This window comes from Megascapheus bottae, chromosome 27 (genome assembly GCF_031878675.1).
Source record: "Megascapheus bottae isolate mThoBot1 chromosome 27, mThoBot2.hap1, whole genome shotgun sequence".
In the NCBI taxonomy this organism is placed as follows: Eukaryota; Metazoa; Chordata; class Mammalia; order Rodentia; family Geomyidae; genus Megascapheus; species Megascapheus bottae.
In genome coordinates this window covers 3,941,058-3,968,072 of record NC_143535.1, presented here as the reverse complement: position 1 = coordinate 3,968,072, position 27,015 = coordinate 3,941,058, and the positions used below count along the sequence as shown (strand labels likewise).

General features: G+C 50.2%; 1 protein-coding gene across 3 annotated transcripts in view; it reads left to right on the top strand.

The window, feature by feature from the left end:
* Positions 1-27,015, top strand: part of Grik4 (glutamate ionotropic receptor kainate type subunit 4) — a 289,257-nt gene that overhangs the window by 61,532 nt on the left and 200,710 nt on the right. For all 3 annotated transcript variants that reach the window (XM_090319318.1, XM_090319317.1, XM_090319316.1), the window contains exons 2-3: positions 17,304-17,411; positions 24,355-24,486. In XM_090319318.1, the coding sequence (XP_090175444.1) occupies positions 24,405-24,486 (82 nt within the window). In that variant the 5' untranslated portion in view covers positions 17,304-17,411; positions 24,355-24,404. The remainder of the gene's footprint in view (positions 1-17,303; positions 17,412-24,354; positions 24,487-27,015) is intronic.

Below are 27,015 nucleotides of genomic sequence, written 5' to 3'. Positions count from 1 at the left end.
GAATTGTGGGAGGTGCAGTCTCCTCGGAGGAAGTGGACTGCCAGGGGCCTGCATTTAAAGGCTGTATCTGGGCCCGGCTTCCTCTTCCTTTCTGTTTCCTGGCTGCCATGAGGTGAGCAGCTCTCCTCTCCAAGAAAGCCCTTCCCTGGCTGCCACAGGCCTAAAAGCACTGGAGTCAGCTGACCATGCTTGAAACTTCTGAAACTGTGAGATTAAATCAAAGCCTACCTCCCAGAGGTTATTTTTCTCAGTTGTTTATCAGAGTGGAAAAGCAAAAGGAAACAAATGTAACCAGCACATCATCTACTAAATTGATTTCAGGGGCTGCCTGAGGATTGGACACCCCCACCCCTATAAGGACCACTCTCCTGGGCTATTTTATCTTTCTCTGTTCTTTATACACCTCATATACTTCTTTCAGCAGTGTAAAGACAAGGCCAGGTCTCTATCCACTGGCCTTTCCCTGGGGTCTTTACACAGGGAGCCTGTATACAGGCTTCTGCCTCCCCCTGCTCCACCTAGCCCCTGCTTGGCCTTTGTGCTCCTTCTTCCCCCCTCCCCTCTTTATGGCTGCCTAGACTCTGCCATTCTAAGAACAAGCTAATGTGGAAATTGCTCACAGATGGCACAAACAATATAGGAAAGAGTCTCCCTCTTCATTAGAGCAAAGCAAGATAGTGTTTTTAAATGATTACATTGTTATCACAGTAATTATACTGGATCCAAACATCTCCAGGTGCTGCCTGGCCTCTCATCAGGGGCTTCTGAAGGTGGGGCAGCACTTTTGCTGAGCCTGCAGGCTAGGGTCCTTTCTGTGGCCTGTACCACAGGGCACATAGGTGGAACTCACTGCCCTCACCTTAGCGCAGAGGCTCAGGGCCTGGCGTCAGACCATGGCTAAGCCTGTTCTTGGTGCCTGCCTCATCTCCCTAGGTTCTCTACCGGACAGCTGGGCTCTTCTCTCTCCATGGCCCTCAGGTGCTCCAGAAGGCCGGTCCTGCCTGCCTCTTTCTGCCAGCCATCCCAGCTCCCAGAATCCTTTGTTCTCTTAGCATCTCTAGCATCAGTCAGCACCGAGGGAAGAAGGAGACCAGGGTAGAGTCCTTCACAGGACATTATTGCAGGACAGACACTTAATCTCCTCTCCTGCACAGTGAATTTGCGTTTTCCAAAGTACCTTGAAACTGTTCTTCTCTTCAGTGTTCAGAGCCTTTCTTCCTTTCAGGCTTGGAAACAGCTCCTAGATGCTCCCGCCCCGCCCCCGCCAGCCCTCCAGCCTCTCCCCACCTGCTGTCCAGGAATGAAAGCCCAGAAAACCATAAGACCACACAAACGGCCTCCTGTCTCTGCTTCCCTGAGGGAGAGGATGGAGATTGAGGAGAGACTTAGACCAGACGAAATGTGCCCAGAGACGCAAGGAAAAGGTAGCAATTGCAGTCAGGGATTTGCATATTTATAACATGCTAATGACACCACAGACTAGCCAGGCAGAATGATCCGAGCAGGTAGATGGGCCGAGGGAAGCAGAGGAGAAGCCTACGAGAGGCATATGTGATGTCCCATCATGTACTAAGGATTTCTCAGGCCCTGTACGGCCTGCGGGCCAGACACTCCCTCTCCCTGACTGTGTGCAGAAACCTGACATCACCTTCATATCGTGGTCACATGACAGTGACCATGTTCTTTCCCCAAGAGGAAAAAATAGAAGCCATTGGGAAGCAACAATGGCTGGGACACAAGTCAGGTACCGGGGATAAGAGACATGAGAACAAGGCTGGAAGGAGGCCTGTGGTGGTGGCTGTGGGAGAGAAAGGCCCACAGTGTGCAGGAACTGTGAGCGCACTGTGACATCTATGTGTCATGCTTCCTCTTGGTTCAGGGATGTGAAGTGTCATTAACATCCTAGCACCTGTGGCTGTCATCCCAGCTACTCAGAAGGCCGAGATCTGAGAATTGAGGTTTGAAGCCAGCCTGGACCTAAAAGTCCATGAGACTCTTCATCTCCAGTTAACTAGGAAAAAGCCAGAAGCGAAGCGGAGCTCGAGTGCTAGCTTCGAGTGAAAACCTAAGGGATAGCACCTAGGCCCTGAGTTCCAGCCTTGGTAATGATGCGCGCGCGCACACACACACACACACACACACACACACACACACACACACACGTAATCCAAGCTGAAGATTCATCAGCTCTCTAGGCCTTTCTGTCCCCTTTAATAGGACAGCTCCATCTGCATGGCACATGGAACATTTTGGTGCAGGTTTCAGTGGACAGGAGTCAGAGCTGGCTCATGCAGTCTTATCTCATCCCCAGTTCCAAGCAGTGTGCTCGGGACATGGCAGCAGCTCCGTGGGTCTGGAGGGAGTGGGTGGCTGGGTGGGTGAGTCAGTACCTCCAGGTGGAAGCCTGCAGGATAGTCTGGTTGCTTGGGGGAGGAGACAGATGGGTGTGGGGAGGAGTCGGCAATGCCCAGTCTCTCTTCCACTCAGATTCTTCCTCTGATTAAGGATTCTGACACAATATTTGCCGAAATATGAAAGGCCAAGTTCATCTGACGGGATGGAATTACATGAAGGAGGGTGAAATTAAAGGCTTTCCATGGAAAGAGATCGCCAGGATAATTTGATAGAAGACTTTAATTATTCCAACATGTTTCTCCCCTCCCCCAGATGCTTTTAAAAGGAAATTCGTTTGGGGATCAAATAAAATATTATGTATGTGCATTTCTTTGGAGTTTTTATAGCTACTGTTGATCAGAAGCTTGATAGCAGCCCAGGAAAGAGGGGCTGTAATTCCCTGTCCCCCTCTTTCATCACCTGGAGGCCAGGGATGAGACAAGGCCATGTCTGGAGACTGAAGGCCAGGAAGGCAGCCATAGGCTTCTGTTAGTTAGATTTAGATAGCAAGAAGAACTTGAAACCACCGCCCATTCTCATGGACTTCGGAGGGTAGTGAATGTGTTTTCCCTGCCCTCAGCAGCCAGAGTGCCCTGCCTGTGTGAGTGGGGATGCAGCTACTCGTGTTGTCTAGCCTCAAGACTGTGGTAAGGTAGTTCTCAGGCCCAGTCCCCTTGGTCCTTGCTGTCTATCTGTCCATTGCTTCCAGGATTCTCCATTCTCCAACTCCATCCAAGGAACCACAGATCCTCAGAGACCCTCAGATTCCTCCCCATGCATTCTGCCACCCAGATCATCAGGTTTCCAGAACCCCAGTGCTGGTGTCCAGTCATGGCTCTGGACCTCTGCACTATCCAGAAGTGCTCTTGCTTAGGGCTCGCCCTTGACCATGGCGCCCCATGGCTCGGACTTCATGAGGCCCCTTGTCTCCCCGCGTGTCCTCCTTGGAGACAGGTGGCTTGGTGTGACTGGCAGAACACCAGCCCTAGTGGGGGTGGGCAGCGACGGCCAGTGCACTGCTTTCTGGTGCTCCAGCTGGTGTTCTAGACCCAGTGGCTCTTCTACCCAGAGACACCTCGTAGTGGCACCTGAGAGACAGCCGGTGTTCAGGAAGCGTGTCGGGCTGGCCGTGCCGTTCTGCTCCTGTCTTGGAGGTCGCACACCAGGGCTGCATGGTTCAGTGTCTGGGCATGTCAGTGGCCTGCCTGGTTTTTGTTGGGTCCTTGGGGCAGAGTGGGCATCTCAGTGCTATCAGTGGATGGATCAGCATTGATGAGGCCTTTCTTTGTTCACGAGAAGCTCCTGCCTCTCCATCTCGGCACAAACGCAGTCAGGAGCCACCCTTTCTGGCCTTCCACCAGCTATGCCATGTGATGTGGGACAGGAGGGCAGTGCCAGCTTGGGTCTGGTTTCTGCTCTGCCGTGCACTAGCACCTTCCAGTGTGGCCTTTCCTTCCTCGGGCCCCAGGCTCTTCCGAGGAAGTGCAGTGTGTGCCATGTGTGCAAGCCGTCCTGTTCCTGCTTTGTTTCCTTCCTCTTTCTCCCAGGACAGGCCAGGTAGGAGACAGAAAGAGCTCAGAGTCGCTCCCTTCCCCATACCTGCTTTCCCTCCTCTGCCTCCCCTTTCCCAGCCTGAAATCATCCTCCATCCCACTCATTCCCTGTGGTCTGGAGCATAGAGGTTGAGGCAAACTTCCAGAGAAAACCTCGGAGCCGATGACAGGTTGCTGCCAGCAATCTCTGTGTCCCTTGGTCCCTTGTTTCCTTGTACCTCGGCCTACTAATCTGTAAAATGGGTCCTTCCAGGGCCACTCATTGAGCCGAGGAACAAATAAATGTGATTTTAAAACGTTGGCTACCCTGGGGCTGTACCTTGCCAAGGGAGTCTTGGATTTGCTAAGCAGGTGCTATGTCACTCTCCCATCCGTGTTTCTTCCCATTTTTCTCTGTGAAAAATGCAGAGAGACGGTAAGAGGCTTCAGGGGAGAGCTCTTCCCATCCCTCCCCACTGCTTGTTTTCATGTTTATTGAGCAGGCAGGACATGCCTGATGTGTGTTAAGTGTGACCTCAGTCCAGTCAGGGCAGTGAAATGCCCACCCTAGAGACAGATGCCACCTGCAGGCAGTGATGGGCGGCCTGGCCACTCAGGTTTGTGCAGGCACGGTGACACTTGAGCAGTCTAGGAGGGCATCGTGAAGGAAGTGGCCCTGAGCTGGAGTTTGGGAAGGCGTTGGTGAGGTAGAGAAGGGGAGAGGAAGGATGTGGTGCAGAGGAGCAGGCAGGCCCTGGTAGATGATCTGAGTTTGAAACCTGCCCGTGCCACTGCGTATCTGCATAGTCCTGGACAAGTGAATTCAGGGACGGGAACAGACTGGACTCTAGATGATTTCAATCGAAGGGAACACAGTTCAGGGCCAAACGGCCCCATGGTCCTTTCCCTTAGGGCTGGCTCTGTTCTCTGACCTCGGCCTTCCCTGCCTCCCTCCCTGCGCTGAGGTTGGGAACCACTCTTAGCCCGTGTGCACAGCCTCTCACCAGCATCCCTCTGCAGCTCTGGATTCACCTGCTTCCCTCGTGTGACCTTCTGATCACCCTGTAGGCCAGATGAGGCCCTGCCAGGCCTCGGCGTGTGCTGACAGCTCCGTGTCTTCACTGGGGTGTGTCTCTACGCTGCAGGGCCTTTTGCTAGGCGAGGGGATGCTGGCCATCCGTGTTTGCCCACCCCCAGGAATCTGACATTGTGTCTGCAGCGGGGCAGAGGCCTCTGGGTAACTGGGCCTGCCCTGGCTGTCCTGGCATGAATGGGAGAGCAAAGCCTTGGCACACGGCCTAGCCTAGAGGGGACAGGCACCTGGTGTTTGTGCCAAGAGGCAGGGGTACCACGGGCACAGAGTGGCGTGTTCTTCCCTGCCAGAGTTGGTGGCCCTTCTTTAAGGGAAGTGGCTTTGGGGTCTCCTCCTTCCTTGCCCAGCTGTGGACAGAGGGCCATCTCTGCCTTGTGCGTCCTCAGCTGCTTCCCACCTGCCCATCTGGGCGGTGGGCAGCTTATGCTGGAGCCACCTCCCTGGGGGAGGATGAGCCAGGCCTCTAGTGACCTGCTCTTAGCTCACACAGAAGCCCCTTGCTGCTCCGTGGGTGTTAGGCTAGACGAGTGGGTCACAGTGCCTTGGCTTCTGTGGGCTCCAGACAGCACACTGGGAAGAGGCTGCTGGCCGAGTGCTTCTGACTATGTGGCTGGTTCGGAGCCAGCAGCCAACACCGACTTCTGCTCTGCCATGAAGAGGAGACGTTCAAGGAGAAGCAGACCCCTCTCCTCAGCCTAGGGCGTGGGGACCTGTGCCAGGTAAGGGGAGACAGGATGGCCATATGTAATTCCATACTGTTCTGAGGAAAAATACGAGATTGATTCCCTCTACTGAGTTCCTAGGAATGGGGCTTGAACTCAGGGCCTGAGTTCAAGGGCACGGTTCTTGGGTTTTTCACTCACGGCCAATGATCCACCACTTGAGCCACAGGTCCACTTCCAGCTTTTTGGTGGCTGACGGGAGCCAGGAGTCTCATGGCCGTTCATGCCTCTGGTTGCAGTGGGATGGAGCTCCTCTGGTCTCAGCCTCCAGAGTAGCTAGGATGACAGGCGTGAGCCACTGGCACTCAGGAAAATTCGGTTTCTTTGTGCTGTGCGCACAGGTGCTGCTGGGAGGGTGTGTGTGATAGGGAGCCTAGGGCCCTGGCCTTGGAATGGAGCAAGTGTCTTCCCTCAACGCCCTGTTTGGTTTTTTCATCTGTAAAATGAGAACTGTGTGTGTGTGTGTGTGTGTGTGTGTGTTACTGAGGATTGAACCTAGGACCTTGAGCTTGCTAAGCAAGTATTCTACAACTTGAGCCGCACACCAGCCTTATTCTTTGCTTCATGTTCTTCAGATGGTGTCTCCCTAAGAATGCCTGGCTGAGTAGCTGGGGTGACAGGCCTGCACCGTCACATCCGGCTCATCTCGAGTTCCTGATGAGAGAGTATGTGGTTGATGGCTGAGGGCCCGATTCTGCCTCTGTCGCTTGTGTTCACGGCTCCTGTATCTTGTAGACAGTGTGGGAAGGACCCTGTCGTCTGCCTCAGGGCTTCTTGAGAATTAATGGAGGCATACACAGAGCACTTGGTAGCAGTGCCCAGCTCAGAGATGTACTTACCACACAGCACGCCAGCTGTTTGTTGTTGTCACTGTGTTTCTGGCCTTCCCAGCGATGGCGCGCCCTGGCTGAACACCCCTCCCACTTTCCATCCGTGCTGTGTGAGATTGGGGAGGGGAGAGGGTTCTCAGGATGTGGTCTGTGGGCCACACTTTGGTGGCCAGGCTGTGTATGTGACCCCTGGGGACCCAGTGCTTCACTGAGGTGGGGACATTTTCCAGGCCAAGTCTCCAGGTGAGCTCCCAGAAGAGAAGTGACAGGCCTGCAGGCAGTCAGGCAAGGCAGAGGGACATAGATGCTCCCTGGAGAGAGGCGGGCACAGGTCAAGGTGTCAGGGAGCTGCGTCAGAATCATCTTTCTGGCTGAGTCTGTCCCGGAACTTCTCTCTCTCTCTCTCTCTGCCAGTCCTGGGGCTTGAACTCAGGACCTGGACACAGTCCTTGAGCTTTCTTAAGACCGCTGTTATACCACTTGGGCCACAGCACCACTTTTGGCTTTTCTCTGTAGTAGTACCAAGGAATTGAACACCGGGCTCCCTTGTGCGTGCTAGGCAAGCGCTTTACCACTAAGCCACGCTCTGGGCCCCTGTCCTGGAACTTCTAATTTCCTCATAACTCAGGGATAATGTTGTGCTGGCCTTGTGACTCCTTGGCGTGTCGCCCTGATTGTGCTGAGGACTGGGGACCAAGGTCTGGTCTCACGTCACTCCTTACTCCAGAACTCCCGGGACACGGCCGGGCCTGAGGGAGGACCCTGCCCTCCCTGGAGCTTGGCGAGGTGTGGGAATCGGGCTGCCCCAGCTGGGGAGCAGGGCACCCCCTGCCTCTGCTGGCTGCTGCCCACAGGCCCACCAGCACAGCGGGGAAATTGGAGTCAGCGAAGGCAGGAGGTAGAATGAGTGAGGATGGCATCAGCCTCCTCTCGGCCTGGAGCGTCGTTCAGAGGACGTGCGCTCAGCAAGGTCGTTATCTGCAGCCCGCATTAACGCACTTGAACATGGGAGCCGTGTGGGGAGCGTTCACGGCTAAGCCAGAGACGCTGCGTGAGCAGGGCCAGTCCTCGTGGGGATCCCAGGCCCCAGGGGTCTTGCAGGCCCATGGCCCTACTGTCTAGATGATTCTCTCTGAGGCGAGGCGGCCATGTCTACCATGGATGGCATTCAATTAGGGAGCTGTGATACTTTTAACTTTTGATTGCTTATTAATAAGATACATTTTAAGCTTTAAAATGGTACTTCTTAAGAGAGAAAAGTAAAGAGATGTCAGCCGGAGCAGACCCCGGGCAGGGAGGGGCTGGAGAGGGACTGTGGTCTAGCTTCTGTCTCGCTGGGCAGATTGCTGGAGACAGAACCAGGCAAAAGTGAATGAACTCAAGCATAGGCCAGAGGAGGAGGGGAAGGGAGGGAGGGAGAGGGCAAGGGAGAGGATGAGAGGAGAGAGGGATAAAGCATCTGCAAACACAAGCCCTGAATTCAAGCCCAGTATTCCCCACTCATAAAAACCAGAAGAGAGAGAAGAGAGGAGAGAGGGAACGAGGAAGACAGATAGGAAGAGAGAGAAGCCAGGTGCCCGTGGCTCACTCCTGTAATCCTAGCTACTCAGGAGGCTGAGAGCTGAGGATTCAGGTTCACAGCCCAGCTCCCAGGCCAGAAAGTCCCTGAGACTCGTGTCCAAATTAACACCAAAAACTGGAAGTGGTAGAGCAGTAGCCTTGAGCCAGTAAGCTCTGTGACAGCACCCTGGCCCTGAGTTCAAACCCCACTACTGGAGAAGAGGAGGGGACTAGGGTCTCAGCCTCCCCTCCAGGTCACGCCCCAGTGAGCTAACTTCCCCCCTCTAGGATACATAAGACCCAGACCATAGGTGGGGTGTGTGTAACCCTGTGCTTCCATGTACAGGCTGCAGAGTGTTAGGCAGGGGCTGCGTCTTCCTGAACCTCATCACCACTGCGAGGCTCTTTCGACCTGCCTTTGCATGTGTGCTCGGATTAGGAGCGATAATGTATGTAAAGCGCTTGGCTTCATGCCTGACATGGTGTAAGTCACCTAATAAATGTCAGGAGGGGCCCAGGGCCCTGGGTTTCCCAGGCTCCTTTGTCGCTGGGAGTCATTGGGGTACTGGGTGTCTGACAGAGGTGCCGTCACGTGCCAGGGTGGTGTCTGAGGTCCAGTGGCAGGTGGTGCTGGGATTCAAACCCACCTCTCTAGATCCAAGGCCTCCTTTCTTACAGAGCTTGATGCCGCGCTGCAGGCCACAGCCACAGAAGCCTAGAGTAGCCTGTCCTCCCCGCCTGCTCTGTTACCACAGCGCCCAGTCTGTCTTTCTGGAAGGACTCGGGAAGCTCCCTGACCTGCCTGCCTCCTGCCCTTCTCTGTGCCAGCAGGAGAGGCGGTGTTCCCTTAGGGACCTGCTCAGGGTCACGTCTGCACGGGGGGCTGCTGCTCTGTCTGGAAGCCTGCTCATCCAAAGACAGCAGCTTTGAGAATGGAAGAGACCAGGGCAGTCAGGTACTTGGCAGGAGATCCTCGGGGGCCCTGGCAGGCAGGAGGGAGCCAGCTTCTTGCCACCTAGTGTGCCCCACCCCTCCTCCCAGTCTCCTGTGACCCGCCTACCCATCTAAGCAGGTGGCTGGCTTGAGCTGCCCTTTGTCAACGTGCCAGCTCTGTCCTGTGCTTTAGGTGCACTCTGAAGGGCCAGATGGAATCGAATCCTTGGAGAGGCGGGACTGGTGAGCCACAGTGACGATTCCTGCCCTTGTGTCCCCTTCAGGGCAGGTTGGCATAAGCACCTTTAGGGAAGTTTTGCTCTTCTTGCTGTGCCTTGATCTGGCTGTGGAGATTCGAACCCAGTCACCCACCTACAGGAGAGGAGGCGCTTGTCTCCTGCTGATTTTTTCCCCACAGGGGAGGTTGCTTCTGTTGAGCCACTTGCAGTCATGAACAGTTCAGTATGAATGGCTTCATCTGGTGCTTTCCTGGTCCCAAGAGGGGTTGGAAGGGACTGAGGTCAGTGGGTGAGTGTGGAGAGATGGTGAACGGGAGCCAAGGTTCAGGACCAGTGTGACTCCTGCTTTGTCAGCCTATTTGTCTCAAAAATGTTTTTTTTCTACGTGTCTTTAAGTCGTTGTCTAGAGGAGTGGCGAGACTGTTTCAATGTAAACTTTTCCACAGAAGTATGGCATAAGTACCTAAAAGATGTACAAATGTAAGTGCGCGTGAATACACCACCCCTAAGCGAATACGCCATCTGTTAAGAAGTTCCACGCAGTTGCTCCTCTGACCCCCCCAATAACCATTGCGACCCCCGGAAGTGTCTACCATGCTGACTTCTAATCCCAAAAGTAAGTTCTGCCTATTCTTGAGCTCCGCATATGGAATGATTCCGTATCTTCCCTTTGTGTTGGACTTGTCCGTGTCTATTGGTGAGATCCGTGCCTCTCAGAGCCTGTTCCTTTTCTCCACAGCCTTGTATTCTACCACGTTGACCTCTTCTGTGGCTGATGGGTCTTAGTTTTGAATGGTGATGCTTTCAATATCTTAGCCATGTCTTCTTTCCTGTTTTGTTCCTGCTGGTCAGATGCTGTTCTCCTGGTGCTTGCCCAAGGACCCTGGCCTCTTGATACCACTGGCACCCTTGTCATTGCCTCTCAGGGCATCTGTAGGATTGATTGAGGGCTCCAGGCATACATACAGTGACATTTTCATTTTTTAGGCTAGTGTCTCACAGTGCTGGCTATCCCCAAAAAGTGGGTTGGATGAAGTCATGAACCAGTGAATGAATGAATACATCTCACTCATGTCATACTTTTGCCCATGTCTCAGAAGGCTGAAATCTGAGGATCATGGTTCAAAGCCAGCCTAGGCAGGAAAATCTGTATGACTTTCTTCCCAGCACCTAAGGAAAGCAGCTGCTAGGAGCAGGGCCACCGGGTTAGGACTCTTCTGTACAGGCTGTGTTGTTCCCAGACTCATACCCTGGATTTGAAAGATTGGGGCTGACGTACCTGGTGTCTAGTGGGCAGCATCAAGGTTTTCTAGGACTTCCATGGGTCCTCACCATCAGAGACAAGCTGATCTGGGGTGTCTTTGAGGACACCCCTTTCTAGGCCTCCCAGGACACAGGCCTGTATGTGGTGGCCAGGTGGGAGTGTAGAGTCCTGCACAACCAGAAGAGATGGAGAAGAGACAGATGAGGGGAGGGGAGAGGAGGGGAGAGGAAGAAGGAGCCCATGCTTGGAGAAAGAGGCAGACCGGCCAGAGCCTCTGCTCACTGGAGAAGCTAGGCTCCTTGTGTCCAGACCGTGTTCTTTTCACCAGCAAGTGACAAAGGGAAGCAGGAACATGAGTCTGTTGAAACAGTGTCAGGTTGCTCTGGTGGGCTGAAGGTGTTGTTGTTATTGTGTTGTTTTTTTCCCCCCTGGCATTTGGCAAATCCCTTTCACAGGCAGAGCGAGTAGCGGCTGCCTTCCTGGCTGTGTGCTGTTGATTGAGCCTTCATGTTTATTCAAACATCTTGTGCTGAACAGCATAACAAGTATCTGTGGATTCCCGTGCTTTAGAGGGAACCCGGTACATAAAGAGCAGGGGACAGTCCTACTCGTGTTGCTTAAGGAAGAGCTACACCTACAGTCAATATTTCTTGGGGCAATCAAAGGGTAAAAGCTGGTTTTCTAATCTGTTCATTTGCTTCTCCCTGTGTTTTTTCTTCCCCAGGGAGGGACGTGGGAGTGTGTAAAGCTCACATTGAGGGGTTTGTTCTTTCTCTGGAGCCCCTTTGCCTACAGAAGCAACCATCTCAAGCCAGTATCCTGTCCTGTGTGCCATATACTCTCCTAAGCTTCTTAACGAATGCTCACTTAACTCCTACCGCTCTGTGAAGAAGCATTACTTAGCAGCTTCTCTTTTCCACAAGGCAGAGACATGAGAAGGAAGTTGTGTGGGGTCACACAGCCAGTTGGTGTCAGAGCTGGAATTTGTCCCCAGAGCTCAACAGGCCCCGATATGTCTCAGTAACGTCTTAGAAGACAACACAGTGGCATGGTGAGCCAGCACTGGCCTTTTGGAGAGATTGGAAGCCATTTTCTGTGCTTCCTCATAGTGTCATTTTTACAAAGCATGGCCCTTGACATTTCTCAGGGATTTGAAATAACTTTTTGTGCTTCTCATGACCTCATTTCTATTACGGTGGCCCTTGGTCCTGGAAGAGCGGTGGCCAGCTCCTAGGAGAGTAACCCCAGTTCAGGAGGCACACACCGGCCCAGCCACGCGGGCATTGCCGTGGATAAAGTGCCCTCTGCCTTACCCTTCTACTGGCTGCACGTGGAGTCACGTGATCTGGGAATCGCTGTGCACTTGGCCCTTCCTCCTTCGGTTTCCTTCCTGGAGTACCTGTCTTACTGAGACTCAGAGTGAGCCTAGTAAGTGAGAGAGCTTGGATTGGAGCCCGGCTCTGTTAGTCAGCTCTCTGTGACTCTGGCCAAGCATAAGGGTATATGTAAGGTTTGCTTTCGGAGGTTTCAATCCGAGATTGGCCAACCTTGCTTTTGGGCCTGTGGTAGGGCACAGCTTCTGGCATGTGGTTGTGGAAGGTGTAGTAGAGGATGGTTGGGAAGAAGAGAGAAAGGGAGTGGGGTGAGAAAGAGGAGTGTGGCTCCTTTCTCAGTGACAACATTTCCTTCCATTTGGCCTCCCCTCCTAAGAGTCATGGTGGCTTTTGGGAGACAGTCAGATGCAAAGTAAAGTTCACTGTTCTCTAAGGCAGCACACACCTGCCATTTCACATAGTGCCTTCTCCCCGCTACAGTTGGAGGAGGAGGAGGGGGAAGAGGAGGAAGAAGATGACCAAGAGTTGGAGAAGGAAGGCTGTTCCTCTGGCTAGCCTAGGAGAACTGTCTGGGGCTGTGCAGTCATTCCCCAGGTAATCAGTGAATTCTCCAAAAGAAGGTGAAGGGGCTTGCTTTCCATGTCTGAATGTACAGTGTCATATGCTCCATCAGGACCGTTCTCAGGGGCAACAGTTCAGTATACCTTTGCCTTTTGGTCTCAGAACTTGAGAATGCAGTGGAGATAAGAGAGCTCCAGGCCTTTCCTCTTAGCATCTAATATCTGAGGACATGCTTTTCCCACGTGAAGATGCATGCATGTGTGAATGAGGATGTATGCATGCAGAGCTAAGGATGCATGTATGTGTGAAAGTGTAAATACATGTCCATGTCTGTATGTATGCATAGCATTTTCTGTGCACACACATATGGTGCATTGTGTGTGTACTCTGTGTGTGTGTGTGTGTGTGTGTGTGTGTGTGTGTGTGTGCGCGCCTTTCAAGTCTAATGTAAGTCTAGTTTCTCTACAAAGCCTCCTAGCATGTCAGGGCTGTGCTGTGAGCTGTTCGCCTGCTGCTAGCCCGACATTACACCTTGGCTGTGTGTCCATAGTTCTGCCTGTGTTGGGTGACTGGTGTCTGTGCTCCTCTCCTCCGCAGGTGGGGAGGATGTCTCTGTCGTATTCGCTTCTTCCCACAAATGCCTGTGGAAGGTGTAGCTGGGTACACAGGACATATCATTGTCTCCCGCTGCCCACCCCAGCCTGGGTGAGCCTGCCACCTCCCCCAGCGTGAGCCCCCACATGAGGCTTATAGGCTTGGCACCCAAGCTCCTGGAGGACCATGAGGCCATGTGTGGCTGGCCCAGTGTGTGGAGAGGCTGGGCTGGACAGGGCAGCTGCGGCCATGGGCAAGAATCTTTCTCCCTTGCTTCTGGACTGGGGAGCTCCTGCCTGCTGCCTGCCTTCCTTTGCCTGCTGGCTCCTCTGTGGGTTGTGTGGAAAGAGAAAGTATTGGGAAGTGGTTCTTCCTGTGGCTAATGTGCTCAGTCTCCACTGTGCCCCCCTGCGCTCAAGTTTCCGGGCAGTTACCCTCCCGCTGGGTTTTGTTGTTGAGCACAGCAGGCGGGCCTTGTTTGTCACTCACTTTCACCACTAACACTGCATTAGCATTGTTAGCACTATGAGGGTGACAAGCCCTTTGGTGCCCCAACCCCAGAAGTCATTGGATAGTGAAGACATTAAGATGGCTTTGTGGCTCCAGCAGCTTCTCTGAGGGAGTGAGGGACCCCATTAACTGGTTGTCATCTACCACTCACAGCCATACGCTCTGATGGGCGTCTGCCCTTTCAGTGGCTGTGATTTGGCTCTGGACAGTACCTGTCCCCATTGCAATCTCTGTCAGGCTTTAAGTGTGCACTGATTTCAAGTACATGGTCGTTGTAGCAGATCTTCGAAAGCCATCTTAGGAAGATCTAAAGTTTTCTCCTTTGGGGAAAGTGAGGTTTGGAGAGGCTGAGCTTGCTCTCAGTCACTGACCTAGTGAGAAGTTCAGCCTGCAAATCCCAACAGATATTGTATTTATTATCTTTATTATACATTTAGTTACATTTTCTATATATTTTTATTGTAATTAATAGAGGGGTTACATTGTATTCACCAGACAGAGGTGCATTCCTTCACATACATTGATACCCTTTCTCATGTCTTGATCCCTATTTCCCTTGTCTCCCTGAGGCTCAGTGCAGTTTAGTGAATGAGAAGGAATAGAAGGAGGTGGCTTCCCATTTGCCATCTTCACTATTTACTTTTACCAGCATTGTTATTCAGATAAGACACTGACTGGGAGAAGTTGACTCAGATTAGAGCATCCTCATTGGTTTACTTTTATTAATTAAGCAATCATGTTTACTGAGCTCCGACTGTGGGAAACACTGTCTTAGATGTGTTACAGAAAAAATCCCTAAGGTAAAGCAAGAGATTGGGAGTCTGACATATGTCCTAGAACTTAAACCAGGGAGAGCGGAATGCCAAGAGCTAGCTAACCAGCTGCAGAAATCCCATTTAGGAACACCCCTCCTTAATTATGATTCCATGTTGCCAAAACATCTCTCTCATACAACATCTTTGATCTTTGAGCAGCACTGTGAAATAGAGCAGGCCATGTGTCTCCTGCACCCCCAGAGCTGGAAGTGCGGAGAAGATTTCATTCTCTCGGGAAAGCCGGGTTTGAGCGAAGCCCTCTGGTTCCAAGTTCGGATTGCTTTTGTTTTGTTGGTTTGTTTTTGTTTTTCAAAGCCAGGCCACAGCTGAGCTCCACCTCTGGGCCTGGTCAAGACCAGAGGTGTGCATTGCGTTCTTGTGGAGTGATCCCAGAGCTGCCCGCGCCCCATTTCCCCTGGAGAGCCACGAGGCATGCACTTCTCCTGACACTCAGCCTCGGTTTCTGGGGAGAACCCCATGCTCTCTTCAGAGCGGGCTTCCCCACACCCATGGCTGGGTGTCCCTAACCTCGCCAGGCCTGTGATTGTGTGAATTCCTCTGTGCGTAGCTCAGGTCATGATCTGCTCATCAGAACCACAGGGGCTCCTTGCTGCCTGGAGAATGGCATCCAGCTTCCTTAACCTTGGCCATAGCAGCCTTTTAGAAGCTCAGCTCTCGAATCTTAGGCTTTTTCTCTAGGCTGTCAGATGTCATAGACACCTGCCAGGCAGGCTCAGTGCCCATCTCATGGGAATCCAGTTCATAAATGGCAGCCTGGGACTGGGCCACATTGCCAAGGTTCAACCCAGCTACAGGGGCCTGGGAGTGACTTCAGCCCCGCTACCTATCTGGTGGCAGAGACCTCCCTGCAGGTGGGAGCTGCCACATGTCTGTGTGTCCTGAGAGGGCTGTGTCACTCTTCACACCAAGGTCATCCTGTCTCCTAGGGTCCCCTTAGGAAAGCAGCATGATCAAGAGTCAGGGTATGTGAAGGGGTTCAGCCTGAGGCCTACCTCTGGATGAATGGTCTGGAGGGGAGAGGCCGGGGTGTGCTTGTGCTCCTTGCTCATTAGCATGTAAGTTTGGAATGGGGGTGCCTCATCCCCAGCTCCGCAGCATCCCAGCGTCTGCGCTTGCCGGGCTCCTGGGATCTCTCCTCCCGTCAGCCTTGTGTTGATTCACATGAGTCAAATCCAGCCCACCTCCCCTAGCTAGCCTGCTCCCCACTTGTAACCTGTCACATCTCCAGGAGTATCTCCTCCTTGTGGAAAATGCTGCATTCAAGGACGCCAGGGTAAGCGCCTTCCAGAGGGCTCCCGGCTCCATTCCTCCCGTGCTCGTGTCTGATTTGGCGGCGTGTGCAGGTGGCTTGAAGTCTACTTGTGTTGAACTTGCCTTGCTTTCCCATATTCGAAGGGTCAAACCATTCCAACACTTCTGGGTGCTAGTTTTTGAGACACAGCCAGGAGATGGGGTGTAGAGTGAGGTGGCTTGGGGGCAGTGCAGAGTCCTAATGTGGTGGCCCTATTACCAGCCATGTGACCTTGGGTGGTCACTCAGCCACTCTGCCTTTGGCTTCCAGCCCTGAAGGAGTGGGGGAGAGGTGCACCTGCCTTACAGGCTTCTGCTAGGAGATGGTTCTGAAATGACACCTCACGCACAGTAAATGTCCAATAACTGTCGTGTTACTGCAGAACCCAATGCTTAGATCCCTGGAAAGCCTCTGGTCTAATTCCCTCATTCAGTGGCGTCAGGAGCTGAGGCTGAAAGCATTGTTTGTCAGCGCTTAGAAACACTCAGGTCCCAGACTTCCCGGACAGTCATGTGTCCTGGCATTGGCCTGTTACCAGGAGACAAGCTACTCACAAAACACTGCCCAACTGTGTAAGCCACAGAGGCCGATCCTCCATGAAGGAAGCGCAGGCCTGGGCAGCCCGTCCCTGCTGCCCTGGCCTCCCTACCACCCTGCCTGGCCCTTGCAAGCAGTTCACTTCTGCTCAGAGTTTCTCGCCGCTAGGGGAGTCAGGGAACAGCAGAGAAGAGCTCGCGTCCATTTGTCTTGAGCAGCCCGGGGCGTCATGGGGAGTAATCAAGATCTTGTTGCCCAGAGCCAAGAGAAAACTTGTAATTAATCTGGCTGCCCCTCTGGTTTCTCCTGTCCTCCCTACCACCAAACACTGTCTGGTGGCTGTCAACCACTTCTCCGCCCCGCCCCAGAAAGATCACGATTAATGATGTGGTGGCGCTTTGCGGATGTGAGAGACAACAGAGGAGGGGCCCGTTGAGCACAGCCAGGCTGGGAGGGGCAGGGAGCGTGAACCTGCAGAAACGCAGTGAGCCGTCTCGCAGGCTGGGTGTCTCTGTGACCACAGGGCACGCACGAACCAGCAAACATTTATTGAGATTCTACTCATAACAGAGACCCCCATGGCAAGTGTGCTTGGTGGATGCACTCCTCAATGGTAGGAAAAAAAAGAAGAATACAAAGTTCACTAACCGCAGATCCATTGACAGACAGCAGTGTTTGTGGCAGGCACATGCAAGGCGCTGTCCGAGGTGCTGGAATGGAGCTGTGAATAAGTGGGTTCAGTATAGCCTACGCCCTGTGGGCTTTGCACTCCAAGTAGAGGTGTGGTTAGGATGGGGGTGAGTGTGGGGTCCTAGATGCCATGAGTAGCCCAGCCTAGATCCAGTACCCAGCATATTTTCTTTCAGGCTGACCCAGAGCTATATGATAAATGGTGTCTTCATGGTCAGTGAGGGAGGGGCTAAAAGGTGGGAGGGGTCTTATGTGTGTGCATGGGGAGATCGTCCCTGAATGCTAAGTTCCTCACGAGCAAGGCCTCTGAATGTAAATCACCATAGTTAAACACCGCATTTCCATATGCACTCTCTGATCAGCTGCTCTGATTATCTCAACAGATACCTGGTGAGCGCCTACTACTATGTACCAGCCCGGGCTGGGTGCTGGAGACACGGGGGGAAGAATCCGAACTACTCCCTGCTTCCCTGGTGCTTCTCACTCCAGAGGTAGGTAAACACTACTCTTCCTGTGTTTAACGTAGATGAGGAAACTGACCCCAAGGGGCACAGTGCCTGAGAGGCCCAAGGCCAGTCTGTCTTCACTCCAGTTCCTCAGGGCCATGCCCAGGTATTTAGAACACTATTATCAAGACCCTGGAAAGCTTTGTCTCTGAATACACAGACTTCTGAATTTGCATCTTCAAGACCTAGACTAGTGTTTGGTATATGCTACAGATTCCATAAATATTGTTGAAGGGCTAAATGAATTGTCACAGAAGAAAGAACTGTAAAAATGTGGTTAGGCTCTATAAAAGTAATACTAACTCTAGTCATTTACATCAAATACCTTCCATCCATGCCCAAACAGCATGCTACACAATAATTATTATGCAGACTGCTAAATAGGTGTCAGATTAGCCACTGTAAATTTTATTTGCTGGCAGAGCTGTGCTCCGTTCACACTGGCGTGGCTTTCATGGCTCTCCAGAGCATGGCTGAACCCTGAGACCCCACTTCAGAGCAGAAATGGATGGGGCCCTGGGTTGTTCCTGGCTCTCAGCTGTGCAACCCTGGGCATGAGGCCATAAAGGTATCTCTCCCCAAACCTTCCAAACCTTCCAAGAATCAAGAGACCCTCCATGTTGCATACGTGGGAGCCTCAGTGATTCACAGAATGGTTCCAAGTGTTGATTTCATTTAATCTGTCTCCATTCCAGATGAGGAACAGTGACGTTCAGAGCTCAAGTTCAAATGGGAGTAGGGTCAGCCAGGCTGCGGAGGCTACCACTCTCCTCCTGAAAGATAGAGCTTTCAGAGTCTCTGGAAAACCCCATAGGAGGTCTTATTCACAGTTTGGCATTCAAATGAATCTTAAAACCTAGCAGTTCGGCTTTCAGGTACTAAAATCATTTAAATAATTTAGGGTAGAAAAGAAATGATGACTGAGATCACAGCACTGGCTCCCTCTTTATGCCTGGAAGGGAACCAGGTGGGTTCTTCCCAGCCAGGACTGAATGAGGCTCCATCATGCAGGTTTCTGGAGACACCTGGACGCACAGCCCCACCTCCACTGGGCTGACCTCCTCGCAGCACTCAATGAGCATCCCACCTGTACCACGAGGTGTGCGCCCCATGGAAGTGTGTTCACAGTAATCCATCTCTGCATCCACACCCAGGAGTTAATGGACAAAGTTCCGGGCTTACTTTTGCCTACAGGGGAATTTTCTTTATCTGCATCCTTCCTGTTATCCCTCCCCTGCCTCTCTGGGGGAGGATTGCTGGAGGTCTTCTGTGCCCTGAGTGAGGAAGCACACTTCCGCTTCCGCTGTCAGGAGACGCAGGAAGCAGTCCTCTCCCGTACCTCTGGGAGAGCAGGTCACGGTCCCAGGTACAGACCGGTGAAACCACCAGGCACAGAGAGGAAAGCACTCCCTCCGCCAGGACAGGCGGCGCTGCCTGATTCGCAGAGTGAGAAGAGGAGTGGGCTTCAGGCGCAGGCGTGCATGCCGGAGAAGGCAAGGAACTGACTGTGGCTGGAACACGGAATCCAGGAACAGGGGATACCTTGATGACAACAACTTCTGGCGCATTGCACACCTGAAGCACACATGTGTGAAGTGTTTCCCTCAGTAGTTTTTCTCACACACTGAACACACAGCTTTAACCAGTGCCCAAGTAAAGGCCAATCTTCAGGGCCCCAGGAGCCCATCATGCTTAGACCCTGCCCTAATCACTAACTGAACTTCATGCCAAAAAGCATATATTTATGGTATGAAACAGTGGGTTTCATGCTGTCATTCTGATATCTCTTATCTTCCTCCCCCCACTCTCGCTATTCCCTTTCTACTTTTATGTCTTCCTCTCCCCTCCTAGGTTTCACATAAGAGAGAAATACAGGTGATAGTTGTCTTTCTAAGTCTGGCTTATTTGGCTTAACAAACCCTCGATCTCTAGAATGACCTATTAACACGATGATTCCCATCCATTTCCCTGCAAGTGATAATCTCCTTCTTCTTTATGACTGAATAATACTCCATGATGGATATAGACCACATTTTCCTAACCCAGTCACCCACTGCCAGGGACTGAGGCTGTCTGTTTGGTTATTTGGAGCGGTAGTGCACTGAATGTGGAAGTGTGAGTGTGTCTAATGCGTGCTGAGTTTGGCTTCTTTGGGTATATGTCCACAAGTGGCATCGCTGGGTCACACGGTAGTTGCAGTTTTAGTTGGTGAAGACCTTCCATGCTGATTTCATAGTGGGGCACTCATGTATGTCCTCGTCCCCAGTGCATAGAGTTCCTTTCCCCCCAAATTTTCTCTAGCATGTGGGGGTTTCTTTTGCTTTCTTGATGATAGCTATACTGGCCCGGGTGAGCTGGAATTGATCTCAGTATTAGGGTTTCGATCTGGGGACTCGCACAAGCTGGGAAAGTGCTCTCTCAGGTGAGCTGTTGCTGTTTACTTGCTTTTATTTTACTTTGTTTTTCAGACAGCGTCTTGTGTGTTTGTCATGGCGGGTTTCATGTCATGAGCCTCCTACCTCTGCTGCGTGAGGAACTAGAACCACGAATGTGTGTCAGCATGATGGCTTGTTGTTGAGAGAAGGTCCAGATAACATTATCCTAGTCTGGTCTTACGAGCAATCCCCTCCTGTCACTTTCTTCTGAGTTGGTGGAATTATAGCGGTGTACTACCATCAAATATAGGGTGATTTGCATTGTCTTGATAGCTGAAGATAGTGACTATTTGTTCATATATTGTCGGACATTTATACCTCCTTTGCAAAGTCTCTTTGGTTCATTTGTCCATTTGTTGACTGGATTATTTAATTTGGGGGTATTGAAGAATTTGAATTCTCCATAAATTATAGATCTTAGCCTTTTTTTTTTTTTTTGCCAGTCCTGTGGCTTGAGCTCAGGGCCTGAGCACTGTCCTTGGACTTTCTCAAGGCTAGCACTCTACCACTTGAGCCACAGCACTACTTCTGGTTTTTTCTATGTATGTGGGGTGCTGAGGAATCGAACCCGGGTCTTCGAGCTAGGCAAGCACTCTTACCACTAGGCCAAACTCCCAGCCCCATCTTAGCCTTTTTTTAAAAGATGAGTAACTGATAAAGATTTTCTCTCATTCAATAAGCTGTCACTTTATACTAAACTGTTCCCTTTGCAACAGAAGCTTTTTAGTTTGATGCAATTTTATCGGTCAGTTCTCACTACTATTTTCTGAGCTGTTGGAGTTCCTATTCAGGAATTCATTGATTATTCCCATATTTTGGATTCTTTCTCCCATGTTTCACTACAGAAGTTTCAGATTTATTATGCTAGGCCATGCTGTTTTTGTTGCTGTAACTCTAGTATAATTTCATGCTGGGCATTGTGACTACCCAGCAAGCATGGCTGTTTGCTGAGGATTATTTTGACTGTATGGGGTCTTTTGTGCTTCTATAAAAATTCTAGGATTATTTTTTCCAGCACAGTGAAGATTGTTGTTTTGAATTTTGATGGGAGTTGCATTGAGTTTCTAGGTCATTTTCAGTCGTCGTGCAATTTTAACAATACTAACCTTGCCATTCCATTAATGTAGGAGATCATTTCATCTTCTGATGCCTGTGTCATCTTATTAAAAAACTTTTACCTTTTTACTTCTTCAGCAAGCTTTATTCTTTGGGGGCTATTGTGAATGAGATTTTCCTGACTTTTTCCCCTCAGTAGGCTGGTATTGGTATAATAGAAAGCCCTGATGGTGTGTGTGTATGTGTGTGTGTGATGGGACTTGAATTCAGAGCTGTCCCTGAGCATTTATCCTCAATGCCAGTGCTCTGGCACTTGAGCCACAGCTCAAACTTCTGGCTTTTTGATAATTAATTGGAGATAAGAGTCTCATAGACTTCCTTACTGGCCTTTCTTCCAACCATGATCCTCGGAGCTTAGTCGCCTGAGTAGTTAGGATTACAGATATGAACCACTGGTACCAGACTAGTGCAGACCTTTTAAAAATGTTGATTTGTACCCTCATGCTTGAGTGAATTTGTTCATCCTATCTAAAAGTCATTTGGTGGAATATTTTAGGGTCTTTTAGAGGATCATATCATATGCAAATAGAAATAATTTACCTTTCTAAAAATTTTATTGTCAGCGTGATGTGTATACAGGGGTTACAGTTAACATTCGTGAGGTCATGGGTACACTCCTTCTTGAACACTGACACCCCTTCCCGTGTTTTTCTCCCACTCCCCTCCCCCCATCCATTCCCAAGTTGTAAAGTTCATTTCTAACATATTGTCTTAGGAATTTCGCTGTTACACTGGTTCGTCCTTTGTCTTTTATCTCATCATCTTGTTTTTCCCCTTCACTTCCCTGATTCAGATAAATAAATATGTATACAATATAACAGGTACCAAAGTCAGGTACAGCAGCAACAGAGGATAAACGATAAGGGAAAAAAGAGAAAAAAAAGAGAAAAAATAAAGAAATAAGTTCACATAGTACAGTAAGAACGGTAACCACAAGTGTAAATCTCTTGTTTCCATAGCCTGGAGTTCATTTCACTTAGGATCATATCATAATGCACATAGAGATCATTTAACTTCTTTCCCATTTGCATCCTCCTAAGTTTTTCTTAACATCTCTCTTAAAGTTTCAAGAACTATGTTGAGTAAGAATGATGAGTAGATAATCTTACCTTGTTCTTGACCATTTTTAGAGAAAAGACTTTTAGTTTTTTTTTCTTACCCAGTTTGACATTCATGATGGGATTTTTGGCCGTGGCTTTTATTATGGTGAGGTATGATCCTTCTACACTCGTTTCTTCAGGGGATTTTTTTTTATCATTAAAGAATGTTGAGTTTTATCAAATGCTTTTTCCTTCATCTATTAAGATAATCATGTGGGTTTTGTCTCTGATTCTGTTAATGTGCTGCATTCTGTTTATTGACTTATATAAGTCGAAAACCACTCTTTGGTCCCTGCCAATGAAACCAAGTTGCTCATGGTATCTGATCTTATTTTTAAAGCGTGATTGAATTTACTGTGCAAATAGTTTGCTGAATATTATTGATCTATAGTTTTCTTATATGATATTGTGTCTTTACTTACTTTTGTTATCAGGGTAGGACGGGCTTCATAGAACGAGTTTGGAGGCATTTCTTCTCATTCTACTTAATGGCCTGGTTTGGAGGGGATTGGTGCTACTTCTTTAAAGATCCAATAAATTCAGCCATGAATCTGTCTGGTCCTAGGCTTCCCTTTGCTGAGAGACTTTTTATTACTGCATCAAACTCATTACTTGTTATTGATCTGTTTAGGTTTTTTATATCCTCTTAGTTCAATTTTGGTAGGTCATATGAATCTAGAAATTTGTCCATGTCTTTGAGATTTTTCCAACTTATTGGAGTGTTATTTTATTTTTACAATATTCCCTAATGATTCTCTGGATTTCAGTGGTATTTGTTGTCATATCCCCCTTTCATCTCTAACTCTATTAACTTGGCTCTTCTCTCTTTTCTTTTGATTAGTTTGACTAAAGCTTTGTCTTGTTAATCTTTTCAAGAACCAAGTCTTTGTTTAATTAATCAAGAACCAAGTCTTTGTTTTATTACTCATTCTATCATCTTTTAGACTTCATTAATATCAGCTCTGATGTTTAATGTTTCTTTCCTTTAATGGTTTGGGATATGGCTTGTTTTCATTTTTCTAAGGCCTTGAGACACATTGTTGTTTGTTTGAGATCTCTCCTGATTTTTTTTAATATCAGTATTCATAGCTATGAACTTCACTGTTAGCATTTCTTTTGTAGTATCCCATCAATTCTGTCATTGTCATTTTTTATTTTCATCTGATTATAGGAATTTCACAATTTTTCCTGGTATTTTTCAACAACCCACTGATTATTCAGTGGAATATGGATCCAGCGCTATGTTTTATTTTTGCGTACAGTTTCCATAGTTTCTCTTGCTGTTTGTTTCTAGTTTGAAAAGATGCATGAAATTATTTCCTTTTTTTGTTATCTACCAAGACTTGCTTTGTGTATGATCTGTTTTGTGGAAAACTTCATGAACTGCTGATAATGAATACGTAGTGGTTGGACAGAATATTCTGTAGATGTCTGTTCAGTCCATTTGTTCTATAGTACAGGTTAACTCTGGGGAAGGGCAGAAGGGAGTTTGTCTGGATGATGAATCAATGAGAGCAAGGTATGGAAGTCAACTGTTATTACTGTATTAGGCCTAACACCCCCAGTAGTGTTTGTTTCGAGGCACCGAATGTTGGTTCATACATGTTTAAAATCATTGTATCTTGTTGATAGATGGTTTCTTTTTCTACTATATGGCGACCCTCGCTGTCTCTTTATATTACATTTGAAGTCAGCTTTGTAGAGTACAAAGGAAAGTTAGTGTAGCTTGTATCTGGATTCCATTTGTTTCAAATATCATTTCCAACCCCATCACAGTCTGTGAAAGGATCTTTGCCAGTGAAGTGAGTTTCTTGCAGGCATAAAATAGTGGGACCCATTTTTTGCAATGCAATCAACCAGTTGGTGTCTTTTCATGGAGAATTAGGACCATTTACATTTAAGGTTATAATTTACAGCTATGATCTAATCCTTCGCGTTTTGTTGTTTTTCCTGTGTTTAATATTTTCCTACTTCCCCTTTGCTTATCTGCTGTTCTAGTGGGATTTATCTTTCCCCACTGCTGTATTTACTGGAAGCAGTCTCTCCTAGTCTAGCCAGGGAGGAACTGACATTCATGTTAGCCCCCGTATTTATGCCCGTCCCTGCATGTGACGACTTCTCCTATGTTATCTCGGTCCTTGCCTGAAGTTCTCCCATGTTAGGGCCACACACCAGGGCTGCCAGCTGCCCCTTAGGTGCTCTCTGGAGGCTCGGGCCCCTGGGACAGATCGGGAGGCTACCAGCGGCATCCGACTCAATTGCTCCCTCCTTCCACAGAGTTATGTCATGCCCAGACCAGCAGAGGGCTCCATGAGGATTCATAGAAGATGCCCCACTTCTCGGCGCCTTTGGTGCTGCTTCCTGCGTGGTTCCTGATGGTTGCCTGCAGCCCGCACTCCCTGAGGATCGGTAAGTGCGGCCTGCTCTGGCTGACACCTCCACTGTTACCTCAGCTCTGCACAGGGGAAGTCTCTGTGCCCTAAGCCACGTGGGAAGCCCCTGCCAGCCTGGGCCATGCCGAGTTTGTCTGTGATGGCGTAGAGTAGGGTGTGGATGTGGATGTGGACATAGCAGTAATGGTGGATGGTCAGTAACAGCTCCGATCCGGTTAACCGGCTGAACTCCCCTGTCCAGAGTGAAGGTGCTGATAGCTTCCTGGTACAGTCCCTTCCTGACTCAGCCCGCACAGTCAGGGCAGCTGCCAGTGAAGGAGGGTGACCACAGCCATGGGGATTCCAAGTCTAGGGCTGGAGATAAGAGGAGAGGCCTCTTCCTTCTCTCGATCAGCCAAAGAAGGATCCTGGAGAGTGCGCTGGTGCCCTGGTCCCCCTGGCACCCAGTCGACTGAAGCCTCCACTCTGCTGAGTGACATTGGTTTGCCAGCTTGGGAATGCTGTTGTCTTGCTATCTGCTGGGCATGGACTGGTTCCGAGAGTGAGGGCAGGGTGATGTCAGCTCCTCCTCTGCCCTTGTCCTGTTGCTCTTCACATGCCAGTCTAGCTGTGGGCAGGCAGGGCAGGCAAGGCTGCCACCTGGGCCATCCAACCCCCCCTCCAGCTTAGGCACCTGGGAAATCAGATGCCGGGTCTCCTGCCAGCACTGGATGAGGCCCATCCTCTGCAGATCAAGGCACTCCTGATCTTGCGTACTGGAGACACAGGCCCAGCTGGCACAGAGTGGTCATCTGGGACAGCATAGGTGGTGGCCGGGCTCTTTCTATGGGTATATAGGATTCGTAGGGGTCAGTGTGGGGAAATGGATGCTGAGAAATGGCCCTGAGATACCCAGCTTTTTGGTCACAAGAAGATGGGTTCAACAGCAGACTCCAAGTGGCAGATGTGGGTGGAGTTGAATCCAGATAGATAGTTACTGGCTCCCCTTTCTAGGTGGGGTCTGGAGTGGAATGGATACACCGAACAAGGTAGGATGCAGGTCTCAAGCCTTGAACTGAAAGGATTGAACCTGAGATAGAATAGGGATAGCTGGCTGGTTACCAAAGAATCATGATTTCCAAGCTAGCCCAGGCAGAAAAGTGTGAAAGTCTTTATCTCTAAAATCACCACCACCACCACCAACAACAACAGCAAAATAAGAACGAAGACAGCAGTTACTGAACTCAGGGCAGTGACTTAAAGCTCTAGACTGTTCTCCAGTTGTGACCAAGGCTGGCCCTAGGTGTCCAGAGCAACGTGGTGGTCAGGGGGTCCTGGTGTGAGCAGAAGTAAGCCAGCAGGCTGAGGTGCTTGCCAGCCCAGGAGTCCCCTACCAGTGGGCAGATCTGCAAGTCTTTGAGCGGTTCTGCCATATACCTTGTGTGCGCATTTCTGCATGCAGATGCAGTGCTGGTAATGGAAATCAGAAATGTGGACAGGCAACTCAATTCTCCCTTCTCCCTGCTCCCACCTCCCGCACTCTGCATGCTTAACAGTTAAAAAAATAGAAGAAGAAGAAATTAAAAACAAAATCATCCCTCCTTCTTCTTCATCCATTTACATGGAAACTTCAAAACCTAATTTAATTCTGCTTAGTGGCAATGAAAAAGCGGTCCGTATCCTTAAGATGCTTCATTTATAAGATGCCCACAGTTATCTGACGTCCGCTGTGAGCATTGCTCCCTGTAAGTGAGCCGAGAGAGCAGTAACCCATCAATTTCCATTTGTCACTAATGGGAAGTGGAAAGGGACGGAGCCAGAATCACAGTGCCTTATGGCCAGGCTCTCTACCTCTCCGGGAGGGAAAGCAGAAAGTAGAGCTCACAGACAGCAGGGAAAGACTTGGAGGCCCCCCACTTGCCACCCACACTCTAAGTGCTGGGGCCGGGGGTGGGGGTGTCTGTTGAGGCTCAGGTTTGGTTGGTGCCAAGCCACTTCCAGTGGATTCCAGCCAACCATCTTGCTGGCTGGCAAGGTCAAACCCAGCCTGAGTACAGGAAGCAAGAGTTAAACCAGAAAAAAAAGAAAAAAAAAATAGGCATGCCAGGCCCTGTTTGCCTGTCTCCTTGGTTATGCTGGGAGCTGGGAGCCTTTTAAAAGTCCCTGAGATGCTTGGGGGTGGAGAGGTGCTAATTACATGAACTCTGGAGGGGAAGTGGAGTAGGGCAGGAGGGGGGGGAGAAGTAGGTCAGGAAAGCTCTGGTAGACTGGCTGCACTGGCTGGGTCAGCGCAGGGGTTCTGCTGCAGCACCTCTCACCCTTCCAGGGGTCTGTTGTGCTGGCATTTGAGCTTTCCTGGAGCTTGCCTAAGTGCCCCCCTCATGGATGGCTGTCAGAGTGGGCCTTTGCACGGAGAGTGAGAACCGCAGAGATAAATTGTCCAGGCTGCTCTGTCCTCAGCCCTGCTTGTCGCGGGTGACAATACAGATGTGTGTAAAGAGGCAGCCGAACCCATTACCCCGCCTCGGGATGGCTGTTTTTCATTCAAGGGAGGGGTGGGGCTGGA